The following is a 15,750-nucleotide window of genomic DNA, read 5'->3' as shown; positions in this document are numbered from 1 at the left end:
AAATTCCTTATTTTCAAACAGTCCTGTTAAATCACTAAATTGCCCATGCTGCACTCAAAAGTGCAATTCTCCTACCTCAGCCTCCCAGACAGCTAGACTTGTAAGTAGGCATGGGTGACCACACTCAGCTACTCTATTTTATACACAGGGAAGTTTATCAGGTTAACACAGTATTTAGTCAACCTAGCACTGAAGCCCACAGTCTGACTTTAGAAGTCACAATGGTACTTTTGCATCGTGAACTTCAAGGACAGGTGATTAATTTCCACTTATAAAGAACACTCCCACATAGCTGTAATATTGTCCTATTAAAAATAACATTAAATGTAAGTGATTGTAATGCAAGGGCCAGGGAGATGGCTCAGTGGAATAAGCACTTTCCTGGCAAGCGTAAGGGCCTGAGTTCAATCCCCAGTGGCGCGCACGCACACACACGCGCACGCGCATACACACACACACACACACACACACACACACAGAAAAAGACTGTAATGCAGAATATTCCTTCTATAAAATCAGTCCTCTTCTTAAACCCACCCCAACATCAAATTGAACCTTTTTTTTTATCACTTAACTGAGATTAACATTCTTTCAAATTCTTACAAGATTGCTGTGTGTTCTTCATATGTGAAAATGCTAGCTGCCATTTGTCTTTTTCTTTAGTAGCAGAAATCTAACTTAGAGCTCTTGGTAAGTTGCCACATTTCCTAACATTTTTAGTGGCTAAACATGATCATCTGACTAAGTTCTGCAGTAACATCTGATTAGTGCAAGTATGATGCTGGAATCTAGGAATGTTACTTAAAGGAAGCAGGCTTAGCTGTGAGGGAGCCCGTCTGTCCTTCCCCACGACTTTACCTCGCTAGAAGTTCTAGCTGGAGCTTCAGCAAGTACTTTGGATTGTGAGTAGTCAACCTAGGGGAGAAAACTGCCTGCTGTAGGGGGAAGAGGACAAAGATAAAAGTCTGGACCAAGAGAGATCAGGAAGACACTCTACAATCTCAGACAGAGAAATAAACCTTTATTAGGTGGAAGACACAATTATTTGTAGATTTGTAATATTTCTGTGAAAGAAACTGAAGCAAATTCAGATAAAATTCAAATCCATACATATTTCATCACCTAAGGTTTATTTTTACTGTGTTGAAAGGAGGGAAAAAGTTAACAGAATCATTTCTATTATGACTTATTGGGATAAATCCTGTCTGGTAATTTTTAACTTTGAAAAATAAAAAAGAGGAAAAGAAATGGGAAAAGGTAAAAAAAGACACTTCTGCCTCCTTGTCATTGCTAGCCCATCTCCTCGTCTAGTGGTGCAGAGTTCTATCCATGCCCATTTCAAGGCTCTGTTCAGAAAAACCTCTTCTGTTAGGCCTTGAATTCTGCATGCCTACTGCCTCTGCCCCTTCTCTGACGATCTTGTATTTGTAGTCATAGCTTCTGTTTGGCTTGTTAACTTTTACACTGTATTTCTTTTGCTGTGCATCACCTCGGCAACCTAGCAGAAACTACCCTGTATTTCTTTGCACCCTCCACAGCTACCGGAAAATTACCTCAGTGTGGCAGGAGATCAATAAATACTTTTGACTGATTGCCTGAATTAAAGGAAGAAAAACCGTGAGGAAAAGAGAGCGGATGACTAAGAAGTGAGAATGCACAACTTAGAGGCAGAGTAAAGACCTCTAGACCAACTTTTTCTTCACAGGGCCCGGCAGAGAAATATTGCAAATGGTTCAGTCAGTGCAGAGCTCTAACTGCAGTACTCAGTGAGCTTGCTCCTACCTGAGAGGATAGCACTGCTTGCTTCAGCACTCAAGCAATCACCTCCACTTTTCCTCCCTCACCTACCGATGACATTTTTAAGGGTAAGAGGCCTAACTCAAGCAGCTTTATTTGTACCTAGTGTTGATGGTTTCAACCTATATAATACAATTGGTTTCCAGCATCATCACACCGTATAGATATTATTCTGTAAAACAATTGTGACAGCATAAAAAATAAACATACTATATACTGACTTCATAAAATATTAGAATCTAAACTAAGCAGTCTAAGAGATCACTTTTGTTGAACTTATTTCACTTTTAAAATCCAGTAATAACACAGCATCACACAAAAAATAACTACTCCAAGCATATATTTTGTGGAAACTACATCATGAAAAGATACGGCTATAGATATTAAAAGCTGTACAATATCAGGCAAAGTTAACACTATATGACAATAAAATTAGAAGCTACATTAAACTACATACAATACAATAAGAAGTGACACAAAGCATTGCAAACACATGCAATTGATATTTTATCTAGATTTATGAACCATTTTATATTCCAACAATTTTATTCTCAATTATTTGTTAGTTATTATGCTGTATATTTGTTAATGTGCTGTGCATCTAAAAATATAATATTCTAATCTATTTTCATGAATTCAGCCAACCTTTAGGATAATAAATTAATAGAAAATTTCATTTTTCCTTTTTAACATCCTTATAATTATATTGATTCTAAGCTACTTTTGAATATTTGTATATAATTCATAGCTCAAAACTCTAACAACAATACATTTCTTGAGAATTACTCATTAATTATATCCTAAGGTCAAAATTTTTTTTCCACAAAGATTTCTCAGAAGTCTCTAAGACAGTAGCTTCTTTGACAGTGAAATGAGCAAAATAAATGACATGTCAACAAGTAAATTAGCATTCCCTTTCTGACCAGCTGGGTCATGTTTCCTTTACAACATCTACAGTCCCATGATACAAAATAATAATAATCTAAAAGACCTCATTAAATGATCAATATATTGACATAATCTCTGTAAGGAGACATACCATATTTTAATTGATTCCTGAATCCATTAAGTGGAATATTAACCCCAAACTTCCAAAATATATGTAAGAAAACATTTACTTTATTCATCAGCTAATCTTCTTTAGGGTGTTGATAATGGCACATGAAAAGACTGGAAAGTTTCTATTTTTAACCAAAGATGAAAGAAATACAACTCGCACTAAATATTTCATACAAATAATAATACAGCAAAATTTTAATAGATAAGTTAAAATAGGTTTACTTACCAAAAAACTTCCAAAGGCTGAATTAAATATCGCAGCTGCCTACAGAGAAAATAAATGGGGGGAAAATTCACTGAAAGTAAACAGGAATTGGAAAAGCAAGGAGTATCATTCTCCCTTCCCCCCTTCAAAACCTTAAAACATTGACCCTGCACAGCTATGTTACTCACTGCTTACAAAAACTGCCAGTGGCCTGTAATTTACTAAAACAGATGAGCTGTAGCTTAGGAATTCATAAATAAAAGGTCTCAAAAGCAGGTAAAAAAGGTCTGTTATGAGAAGCTCTGAACCTGTAAGACAGTACCAAAAGAATCATCACCAACAGTAAATCAAACCTTGTTATTGATTTTGCTACAAGGCTTAGAACAATCAGAGGTTGATTTATTCATCAAAATTTCATATTACTGTGAGAAGGAACAGGAATTTTAAAGAAAACATTAATTAGTCCTTGTCAGTGGGCAAGTGCTATATACTATACCTGTTTCCTTACAACACACTTTAGAAATCTGAACAATGCAGTTAAGACCAAGAAAGCTATTGCTAATGCCACTCATTAGCTCTAAGGTTGTAACAGGCAAGAAAAACTTCAATCTAGTACTCAAGATTTAAAGAAATACTTGACTTTGTGCTTACCTAAATATCCATGAAAACCACAGTAGATGTAAGATAGCTCTTAACTTTAAATCAAGCATTATATTCCATGAAGCTACACCACAGTCCTGAAAGCTTCTTGCAATATCCCAAAAAGGAGAAAAACTTATACTATATCCAATTTGATGAAAGAAAATAGGAGACAGGGAAAATTTAGGAAAAGGGGAAAGGAGGGGGTAGAGAAAACCTATTTACATCTCCAGCAGATCCAGAGCAGAATTAAATTAATCATCATGGACATTAGCAACCACAGTGTAGTAAAAAAGAAGATGTCAGCTAGCAAGTTTGAATAAAGTCCAAAGCCAGGCTAGGAGCTGTAGCTGAAAATGCCTTTTGCTCCAGAAGAGGATGCAATAAGAGTGAATGGGAAATGAGAGCCCTGGCTCCAGAGAGCTAAGCTCTCCTATTCCAGTTCATAATTAATTCAAAGCTTTGATAATTTCATTAGATTTCTCCTTTGCTGGCCCTATCAATAAAAGATGGCACTGGACCACAGCTCCTCTGTGGCATAAACAGAGGCACAGGCTCAACCCGGGAAACCTTTGCTGCCTGTTGGGGACAATGGCATATGGTGTTCTGTGTTGTACTGGAAGCAGTGGAAAATCAAAAGAAAATAAAACATTACAGATGACAACTGTAAACTATACCAATGTTGTTAGCACATCTTCCTGGAATCCCATTATGGATGATTCCAGGAAAATTTTATGTACAGTGAAAAATAAAGGATATAAATGAGTGAGTTTTGGTGAGCCCAACAAAAGACACTGCATTCCTACAAAATACACCCCCCAACAATCTTCCTATCTAGACCCTATATTGTACTTCAAATGGATTTCTCTGCCCTTTTTAGTAATAGAACAAGGTCTTCCCCTCTGAGCTCCTCTTCTTCCAAATTCATTTCCTTCCAGTGCTTTTCACTAACATTTTATTAGATAAGTAATTGGTTTGTGTAGCATTCAAAGAAACATAGACTCTCAGAAGAGACTAGAAAGTCAGAGAAAAATAAGTACTAAGCACTACTCACAAGGGTGAACCACCATCTCCCCATTCCCTTCCCTTTTGTAGCCCAAACACAAGTAGCATGCTTTATATAAGCTGGATATGATAGTGGTACCAATGTTAACAAATCTTAGATATCCAAAAATGCTAGATCAATTACCCCCTCCTCCGTTCCCTCCTCTCCCCTTTCCTCCTCTCTCCTTTCTCTGTCCTAGGAATTAAACCCATGACTTTCAAACTGTCTCTATCCAGACCTCCTTCATTAGTGAGGCAGGACCTCACTAAGTCAGTAAATCACTCAGGCCGGGCTTGACCATCCTACCTTAGTCTCCAAGCCTGCTTTTTAATTGTTTTCCGATAGCACTGATGGAGTTGAATTTCCCCAGCTACCCCATCGTCCCACTTGGTAAATACCAGCAATATGTTGTGAAATGGTTGGTCATGGTTCTGAGCACTCTGAATCAGACATTGAATCAAGGATCTTGGGCTCAGTGGCCGCAGACTGCTGATTAACAGCTGGCTGAGAAGCTGGGTCAATTCTCTCAATAGTTGTAGCAAAGGGCAATGGAAAATACTAAAAATATCTTATTGGTATAGAAAAGACAAGCTTGTCTTCTTTTTTTTTCCTGGTACCAGGCATCGAACTCAAGACCTTGCATTTGTCAGGCAAGCACTTATTCCACTGTACTATCTCCTCAGCCCCAAGCCTGTCTTTTGACTTAATAGAATGTAGAAGTCCCTCAATCAACAGGTTTCCTCTGCCTTAAATTTAACATTCTTATAACACTAAATTACTTACAATTCCCCCATATTCATTACTGCATCGCTCACCTCTTTGCTTTCCTGCTTGAAATGCCCTTTCTCCCCCTCTACCTGAGTAGCATTCCCTTAGCAACTGAGCACGGGCATTGTCCTTCCAAGAAGTTTTCAATCACGTCCCTGGCCTCACAGTCTAGCAAACACATACACACTTACACATCCAGTAGACGAAACATTCCCAGGCCTGCTACTGCTAGAACATCCAATGCTTGTCTCTGCCATGGCACTTTTCACACTGTATGGAAATCACTTCCCTATCTCACTACAGGGAACGATATTCTAAGGAAGGAATTTCATAAAGCATATGCTGAGCAAGGGTATGTTTTTTTTAACCGAGTTATCAAGATCAGTAAGATTGCCTGCAGAGTCTAAGGTCTGTCTCTCCTACTAAGCTATTAAATGTCAGTAGAAACCAAGGATTGGGAGGCACAGACCACTGGATGATAAGCTTAGTAACAAACAAAATACAATGAGAGGAAATCTACACTTCAGTCTCTCAGACAATCTAATAATCTTCACAACATCATCCTTTACTTCCTTCAAAGTGCCCCAAATTTCCTATCATGATATAATTAGGTGAATATGTTTAACATAATGTTTGAAACTTAGTACTATGATATAGCAAGTAAGTTAGTGAAATAAAGTCTAGAATTACAGAGCATTCCACAACCATAAGGAGATAATCTACATGCACTGACATGAATGACAGAAAGGCAAGCTATCAGAAGGGAAAGGGGCAAGCTTAACCAGGTGTGGTGGAACAGGCTGTAATCCCAGCACTCAGAGGCTGAGGCTTAAGACTACAAATTCCAGGCTAACCCAGACAATTTAGAAACTTAGTGAGATCCTGTCTCAAAATAAAGAAAGGATGAGAACATCCTTCTTCCTGAAAGCAACCATCAAAGTATTTGTCATTATGTTTAAATTCATTGAAAGACATGGGGTGGAGTTATTTTTATGTTTGATTTTGTTCTGTCTTGTTTGACTTTTTAATTTTAATGTTACTTTTTTATATTTCAACAAAGCTTATCTGGGCAGAAAAAAAATGTTTACATTTTCTAATTTTTGAACCCCTTTATGTTAAAGATAAATATTTAAGATAACATTAATACTTCCAAAGGGCCAGATAGCTCAATGGATTAAGGCGGCTGCTTAGGCAGACACAGGGGCTGGAGATTGGATCCTCAGCCTGTCGAGTCGGCCCTGCCCAGGGGGCTCACTGAGACAGCCACTGAGACTGGGCATGGTGGCACCTGCCTGTAATCCCAGAGCTTGGGAGGCTGAAAAACAGGAGGACCACTAGGAGTCCGATCTGTGTAGTGAGACCCTGTAGACCTTGTGCTAAATACAAAAACAAAAACAAAACAAAACAAATATATATATATATGTATATATATGATATATACATATATATGTATATATCATATATACACATGATATATTACATATCATGATATATGTTTATATATCATATATATGATATATATATGATACATATATGATCATAGAAAAATGGCTACAAATAAAACACACTTTGTAAACCATGATCAAACTAGAGCCAGTAAGATAATTTCTTCTGAAAGTAGGACCCTTTGGATTATAAAACCAGATTCTCTTTAGATATGAGCTTCCCTCTTTTTTGTTTTCCAAAAGCCATACCTGGGGCAGTCTCATGCTTCTTAAACAGTCACTACATTTATTACTCCTGCAGTCCTGCAAAGCCCATGGGCTAAGGCTTGGTTCCCAGCCTGGGCCATTACTGCAAGGTGGCAGAACCATTTGGATGGGGGACACTGCTGCCCAGAAGTCCCTGCATTTCCATCCCCCATGCCCTTCTGCTGCCATTCCTGGTCACAATGAGCTAAACATCTTTCTTGGCCACATGTTCCTGATACAAGGAGAAAAAACTGATCTCGGGTGAGTGACCTCCAAATGATACAGGGAACCTCCAAATGATATAGGGAAAAATGATCTCTCAACCTGACCTGCACAAGTTCGTGTTCTCCAAAACTGAACAATGAAGTTTAGGAACAAACAGAAGTTATGAGCAGACCATATTTATTGAGGGAAAGAAAGCTCCTGTCTGAGAAAGGGACAGGAGGGGGGCCCCGCAAAGGTAGTTCCTTGGAAGCTGTCACTTCCAGGGACTTTTATAGTGTAAAACCATGCTGGACTAAGGTGGAAAGAATGGGAACTCACTCAGGTGGATGTGGAGTGGGACAAAACTAAGGTCAACCAATGGGATTACAAGCACCATTGCTCAGGTAAAATTGATTAAGTCTGGGACCAAACGGGGAAGGGAGTCAGGCAGCAATGGAGAATGAATGCAAAACAGGACTGTATCTGGTAGCCATCAGATAAGGATTCTTTTTGGCTTTTTCAGGGTAATGATCAATCCAGGATGCTAATCTTTAGGGAGGTGAGCATTTGTTTGTTCTTTAGGTCTGGCTCTCAGCAGAAGCATCCGTCCCTCCCACAGTTGTAAGGCATCCGGTCTTTTGTGCTGTCTCCTTCCAGGGCCTGGCCCTGTCTGACTGCCTATAATATTTCTATCCAACTTGGTTGCCTATAACATTCCCACAATGAGGCACAAGCCCAAAACTAACAGGGCCAAGCAAATATGAACTGAAGTACCTGAAACCATGATAAAAAAATAAAATTCTCATTTTCAATTGCTTTTCTAAGGTATTTTGTCAAGTGACAAAGCTGGCTAACATAGTAATTATCTCCTTTGTTAGAAGCAATTTTAAAACCTTCAACTTCTAGAATGTTGTATTACAATGAAAATATTTTCTCATTTGTTGAAGGTTGTATCCTTAATACCTACAACACCTGGCTCACAGTACACTTTCTATAAATGTTACTGGAGCAAAGAGTAAATGAATGAATGAATGAATGAATGAATGAATGAATGCACAAATACTTTTTGTACTAAGTGAATGTCTTACCCAACAATGCCTTTATTATTAACTCATGAATCCCATCTACAAAGTGTATATATTAGATTTATTATGTTAGATAATTAGATCAAGGCTAACTTCAAATTTTTACATTATGGTAGTTTTTTAATAGTGAGAAGATTGCTTCCATTACATTGCATATTTTTAGATAATATATTACTTTCAGTATCAACCAAGTTTTATCCAATATAAGGTATTTTACTAATTCTTTATTATATAGTGTATAATATGTCTTTATTAAATTACTTGGGGAAATTGAGCAAGTTCAATAGTAAATTGTTTCTTCATAAACTACTTGTAATTATTTAGAATAAAAAGGTAAATTTTCTAAAAACAGTGGGGATGGAGAGTTTTCTAACTCAAAAAAGCTACAAACGGTGCTGAACATTATGAAGTTCTGACTTACCAAAGCTGACACCCGGGACTTCCGGTAAATGCTGCACCCTGACTATGTTCTATGCTCCATAGTAAGGGAAGCATCTTCACCCCCCTTGAAGTATATTTCAAATACGTCTATGATTGTTGCTCAGACTATAAAGTCATATAAAATTATATTTAACATTTTCTTAATGCTGATGTAATGTCCCACTTTTTTTTTTGCTTTGAAAGTTAGAAACAAATTTCATTTAAGATCTGAAATACAATTCCTAAAATACCAACTTTGCCAGCAAACTATGTATACACAACAATGCACTGCCTCTATCATCTTAGAATGTGCATCACACTTAAATACAAAAACCAAGAAACAAACCACCATTCTTCAACAATGTAAGCAAAACCATGAACAAACCACCATCCTTCAGTAATCTGAGCTACAGAATGCCTCAGGAACAACACAGTTGGATTTGCAAAGGGTGGGCTGTTTTACTTCATTCAAGCACCATAAAAAAAGCACAAATTTATGCGTTTTCAGGTATATACATTAAGTTGAACTTTTGGCAGTAGGAATCAGGGCGATCTGTCACATAGCATTTAACACATATTAGAAAATTGTGTAGTGACAAAGGGATAGAACCACGGGCACTTAAGCAATGTTGTCAACTAGGCAATAAAATGGTCTACTGAATGTTTTTTTCTTTGTCTAATTACTGCATACACTGGTAGCAACGTTGAAATGAGGAAAGGAGTTTATACTGCTTTTATTTTCTGTTTAAAATAGAACAGAGGGGCCAGGGAGACGGCTCAGTAGAACAAACACTTCCCTGGCAAGTGCAAGGGCCTGAGTTCAATCCCTGGTTCTGCCAAAGAAAAAATAAAATAAAATAAAATAGAACAGAAAACAAACTGAAACATAAGCCCTGTTGTATGTTGACAATTTTAAAGAACATCAATTATACAAGTAAAAGACTAAGAACAGAAAGTGTTTACAGATATCAGTCATCAGTGGTGAGAGGTCGGTGGGCCCTCAGAGGGCTTTGTGACGGTAGTCAGCAGAAGCTACTTTGTTTTTTAAACTTATTATTATTATTATTATTATTATTATTATTATTTGTATTTGTATTTTAGGGAAGGGTCTACAGTGTTCAGGGTCTCACTACTAGATTAGATTCACAGTGATCCACCTGTTTACAGCCTCCCAAGAGCTGAGATTACAGGCGCAGGCCACCATGCCCAGGCTCAATTGCTAATCTCAGCGTGTCCCCGGGGGGTTGGGGATTGGAAAAGCACAGCAGGCCCAGGGATTGAACCCCCATCTCCTATGCCTGCTTACAGGCACTTTAATCCGCTGAGCTATTTGGCCGGCCCTCAGAAGCCACTTTGTAATCACTGGCAATAAACAGTGATGCAGAATTCTTTGCCAGATACTTTAGGAAATGATGCAAATAGCCCAACAATACTGCAAGGCTTTCTCATCAAGGGGCGGATAGGCCAACATCGCTTCTACTCTCACAGATAATCTCAATAGGTGTGGTGCTCCATAAACCTGGGACACTGGCACATCAGGATGAGCCAAGAGGATTTCAGCAGACTGGGGCCTCTCAAATTTGTAGAGCAGCTAAGGACCCCCAACATTACATTGAAACACTCTTTATTCCTGCCACAACTTCATTCACTGCATATTCCTTATTACCAACATTTCCCTGTGCTTTCTTACAATTGGCATACTCTTCCAGAGTGGCATCTACATTTTTCTTAGCAGGAAGTTGAAAGAGATGCTTCTGCCTGGTCACTAAGTCCCAGCCCTCCACAAGCCACGGTTTTAATTCTTCAGTAATTTTCACTTTAATTTGCATCCTATTCCATCTTCTGCTTATTCTCTCTTGTCTTCCTCACAGATCCTGGGAAGGAGGGTTCTCCATGGAATGACCACCCCATCTTCCTAGAAGAGCTGGCTCAAGCTTCTTTGGCTGCAGATCAGTTGCCTTCTTTCCTAAGGTGGCCCCTCTCATCTTACTTCTCTGCATATTGCTTTGGAATGGCTTTTTGAAGTTGTCCTCGTCTGCAGATTGCTGTCCACGAGTTTGAGAACCCTGCTTTCTGGAACACATTGAACCCTGTTTTATTCCAACCAACGATCTTCCTTCTTTCCTTTCTAGGAACTGCACGTCATTTCCCAAGTGGAATCTTGCAGGTCTTCGGGGTGGTCTGAAAGGAGGAAGTAGGGGATACAACCCAAGATTCTGGAATCAAGGATGGTTCTGCAATCAGGATCAGATCTCCTGATCCTTACTGTATGTCAAACTTAGTCTTTCTGATGGTGACCTGAAATGAGAATCCAGATCTCTCCAGCAGGACGTGTGTGCATCACCATCCCTCCAACCCCCATAATCCTAATGTCCCTCTTTTAAAATTCCATTGTTTACACTGAGTAGGAATGATTTATTGCACATTAATTTACTAAACTTCTGGGTTTTGCTGTTGAATAATCTGACTTGCAGTTAAAATGCACAGAAATGAATATATAGATATGTTTATCGGATTGATAAAATTGAGTATTTGTGGTTATCTCTAAATTTCTAAGGAGACTGTATAGCAAATGCCTCACTATTCAAAACTCAGGTAGCAGGCACATAGCTTAGTACTTACAAAAAGATACCAGGTTAGGCCAGAAAACCCTACACGTATACCCTCCCATCTTTGCAATGAAGGTAGGAGAAACTGTAGACAAGCAAGAATAACATCACTGCCCATACTAATGCTTTACTAAAGGAACAAATTCCATGCTGCGCTGTCATAGGAGCAGAAGAACCACTATCAGCCTTTTTCTTGTTGTTTTTAAATATATTTAGTACAGGGTCTAAAGGGTCTCAATACGTAGATCGGACTGTAGTGATTCTCCTGTTTTCGGCCTACCGAGTGCTGGGATTACAGGCATGCAACACCATGCCCAGTCTCAATCCCTATCTCAGCATGACCCAAGGGCAGGGACAGCACAGCACGCTGGGGATCAAACCCTGGGTGCTGTGCTCTGCCTAAGCAGGCACTTTAGTCTGCTGAGCTATCTGGCTGGCCCAGCTTTCTTAATACATACTGGTATATTCCTTAGAACTAGGTGGCTCCACCTCCTAAAAGTTCCATACCCTCCAAATAATGCCTCAGGCTGGGGACAAACAGTTAGCATATTGGCCACTGGCAGACATTTAGGACCCAAACCACAACAAAGAGTAAGCACGTAGGCATGTGTGATGACAGGGCCCTGCAGGTCCTCATACCACACCACCTACAGGATACCACAGCCCCACTCCCATTCATAAGCACATCCCTCTCCCACCCTGAGTCTACAGAGGCCAGAAGTAGGAAGGTAAAGGTTAAGAAAAATAATGAAAATGTCATGCGTATTCCTCACAGTCCGATTTTTGAATTTGTAGTAGTATCTATGTTTATTCATTAACTAAAAAAATGTTTCTATAGTTAAAAAATATAGGTTAGGCCTAGGTTACGAAAGAAAGAATTTTAAGTTTTTAACTAAACTGCCCTGGATTATGGATTATTCAATATCTAAAAGTTAATCCTAAATACTAAATATAAGACTTTTTATTTTTCTAGTACTAGAAGTACTAGACAGGGCCTTCACAGTGAACTACATTCCCAAACAAAGCCTGTTACTTCACTAAATTGCCCAGGTTGGGCTCAAACTTGAGATCCTCCTGCTTAGGGCTCCCAGAGTACCGAGAAGACAGGCAAGCACCACTTTGCCTGGCTTCATTATGCAACAGGTTTTGTAACTGAAAGTACCCAGAAAGCCACAAGATCTAACAGAGCTGCTCTCAAAGGACAGCAGGGGGAAGGGGTGGGGGATATGTGAGAAGGTATTTCAGGTAAATAATCCTTAAATTAGCACCATTCAAAAAAGGAACACATTGACAAAACAGTATCTCATGTAGCTGGGCCACTCTGACAGCACTGAGCCACACAACAAAAACCATCAGCCCTGACTTTCAGGCATCTTTGGATGAGAAAAATAAGTCCCCACTTTTATGCCATGTTCAGTCTGATTTTCCACTTGAAGCCTAAGCGGCACAAACATGACTCTGAAGAGGGGAGAAAACAATACAGTACTAATCAGACAGGTTGAAAAACAAACAAAATTTCTCCCTCTAGGATTAAAAATTTGAGTGGGCACATTAAATTCTATTTAGCGCAATGTCTTGCCTCCACTGGCTATAGCAAAATATGGAAAAGACAGGCAAAACAAGGAATTGACAGCTGAGTCTAGGTCATGACTGTTAGACACCAAAGCTGAACTGCCTTGGAAAAGGTCCTCGACTATGAGGACATAGTCTCTCATCATGCGAACATCTGTTCACGGGACAGAGAACCAGTCTCAATATTCATTTTCTTTCTTAAAACAATGTTTATTCATACACATTTGCCTACGCAACAAACGCAAGCATCATGGAGTTGGTATACATATATAGAATATGGAATTATTCTTTTCTCCCCCTACCCCACCCTCCCTCTCTACTCCTTCCATCTCTTGAACCCCTGCCCTCTTACAAAGGGGTTCTCTATCTCCCTATTTCTTACCAACTATCTTTTATATTACTCTTTATTTATACTTTGGGTTTTTCTTATAATTAAAACCATGGGGCTGGCGAGATAGCTCAGCGGTCTACAGTACCTACTTAGGCAAGCTCAGGCAGGTGCAGGGGACCACCACGTGCCGCATCATCCCCACCTTAAGGGTGGGCTGAGCCAGGCCCCACCAAAAAAAAAAAAAAAAGCACTGTTTCAGTGTGTGTCTGTGTGACTTATTACACACAACATTACACTCTTATGGTGCATCTATTTTCCTACAAATGACAAAAGTTTATGGCTAAGTTACTACTCAGTTGAGTTTAAATATCATAAATTTTTATTCATTCTATATGCAAATTCAGTTTGAAAAACAAATCAACACTTAAAACATCAGATTGAATTCCAATCCTTCTTTGGCCTTCAATTAAATATGGAAATGCAAAAATAAATTTATTCAAAAGAAACTGTTAAAAGTGTTGTATGCATAAGTAAAAAAAGTTCACTTTTCAAAGATAATGACACTTTTCACATTAGCAACACTTTTGATAGTTTATCACTTAAGTATTATTGTCATTGTAAAACCACACAACAAGTGAAATTTCAGTTACACATTTATGTTTGTATCGCATTAAAGTAATATTTAGTAATATTACAGGAAAGCAAATACATAGACTATCAGAAGGATATTAGTTAAAAATGAGTTTATACACAATGCTAAATATTAAAGGAGCACCTTTCATCTCATTCTGTTTATGCATATTGTTTTGTAAGAGCAATGTTAAATAGTAAATGTTATTTTGAAACTATAATTGAGGGCCCCTGAGATAGCTCAGCAGACTAAGTGCCTGCTTAGGCAAGCGCAGGGACCAGGGTTTGATCCCCAGCACCACATGTCATGCCAGCCCCAACCTCAGCGGTGCTCCTGTAATCCCCATGCTGGGGAGGCTGAGACAGGAAGATCACTACAAGATGAGGCTGAATAGTGACACCCTGTACCAAATACATTAAAAAAAGAAAGAAACTATAATTGAATGTCTTTACAATAGAAATCTTAATAAAGATTCCATACCTCTACTAGGCAATTAAAATAAGATTTAGTTTGAGAACACTTTAATTCCTTGTTTCAAAAATACTTCATGAATGAAAAGAAATATAAGTTTACAGTAAATGTTTGACATCCAGCTATTTTTCTAAGAGTAAGGTATATTTCCTCCCTATTTCTACAGGCCCATTTCTTGATACAGGCATGGAAAAATTATTTAATATCCTCAATCTCAAGGTGAATGGGAGTTGCTATTCTTACTTGTAACTATTCATCTCAATTCAGGCCAGGAAAAAATATATTCAAGTTACTGTTTCCAGGTGCTAAATTGAATCAGGTGTCCTCTCCTCTTAAGAAAATTAAGTTGCTTTTGTGCAAGAGTGTTTTAATGAGAACAGAGCCAGCCGACAGTGATAAATGGGAACGACACCAGAGAGAGCACGTAAGCAGGACAATATGTGCACGTTACAGTCTTACAGCCTATTTTTCACTGACTATTCTGAATGACTTCGCTGTTTCTTAAGGGGCCTATTAATCTCAAATTTAGTTATTACACAACGGTTATTTGAACATATATTCTGCGAATGATGACAGTTAATAAAGGAAATCTTTTACAAGCTGTATTTTTACATATTGTTCCAACCACGGCCCCCAGTCATTTGATGGTATTGATGGAGTAACCTACATTGTGCTGCAGCTTTTTTAAAAAAAGGCACATATATTCAGATTCTTTTCTAAGCATATGGGGACTCTTAAATAACTGTTAAAATGCATGCAAAAAAAAATCCTAGTACGAAATGGTAAAAGTAAAAGAGCATCTTAACTGTTCAACAAAAAAAATCGTTTAATGTGCAAACTGACCCTTCTAAGACAAACCAGGAACCTTTTAACACTTTTAAAGGCTTGATGCCTAATAAGTAATAGTTCTTGCATACCAATTTATGTTTTCACAATATGCACCAAGTGGGAGAGAGGACAAAATCAATTTTCTTGAGGTGCAAAAAGAATCAAGTAATATTGCTGCTTTCTTTTCACCTTGGTATGCTTTTCTGGCAAAATGTACTTAAAATAGTGGAATCTGAATTTCTTGTTTCTAGTAGCATATCAAGTTTAAAGGAATTATTTTTGCATTTTCCTAAAAACCTATTTATCAACTGAAATAAATATACTGATTCAGGTTGTGATTCTAGTTCCTGGAGAAATTCATTACTTCAAGTGTTTACTGGATAATAACAAAACCT

At 38.3% G+C, this 15,750-nt stretch overlaps 1 protein-coding gene and 1 pseudogene across 1 annotated transcript in view; both read right to left on the bottom strand.

Moving 5' to 3' along the window:
* Slc10a7 (solute carrier family 10 member 7) overlaps positions 1-15,750 on the bottom strand; it is a 321,845-nt gene that overhangs the window by 183,310 nt on the left and 122,785 nt on the right. The window contains exons 7-8 of the mRNA XM_004645437.2: positions 12,586-12,599; positions 3,083-3,121 (exon numbers count right to left, since the gene is read on the bottom strand). Of these exons, the coding sequence (XP_004645494.1) occupies positions 3,083-3,121; positions 12,586-12,599 (53 nt within the window). The remainder of the gene's footprint in view (positions 1-3,082; positions 3,122-12,585; positions 12,600-15,750) is intronic.
* On the bottom strand, positions 9,408-10,997 carry LOC105744108 (annotated as a pseudogene).

The sequence above is a fragment of the Octodon degus genome, unplaced genomic scaffold, assembly GCF_000260255.1.
Source record: "Octodon degus isolate 3935 unplaced genomic scaffold, OctDeg1.0 scaffold00227, whole genome shotgun sequence".
NCBI lineage: Eukaryota > Metazoa > Chordata > Mammalia > Rodentia > Octodontidae > Octodon > Octodon degus.
Note: the sequence above shows the minus strand (reverse complement) of the source record. Positions and strands in the feature narration are given on the sequence as shown.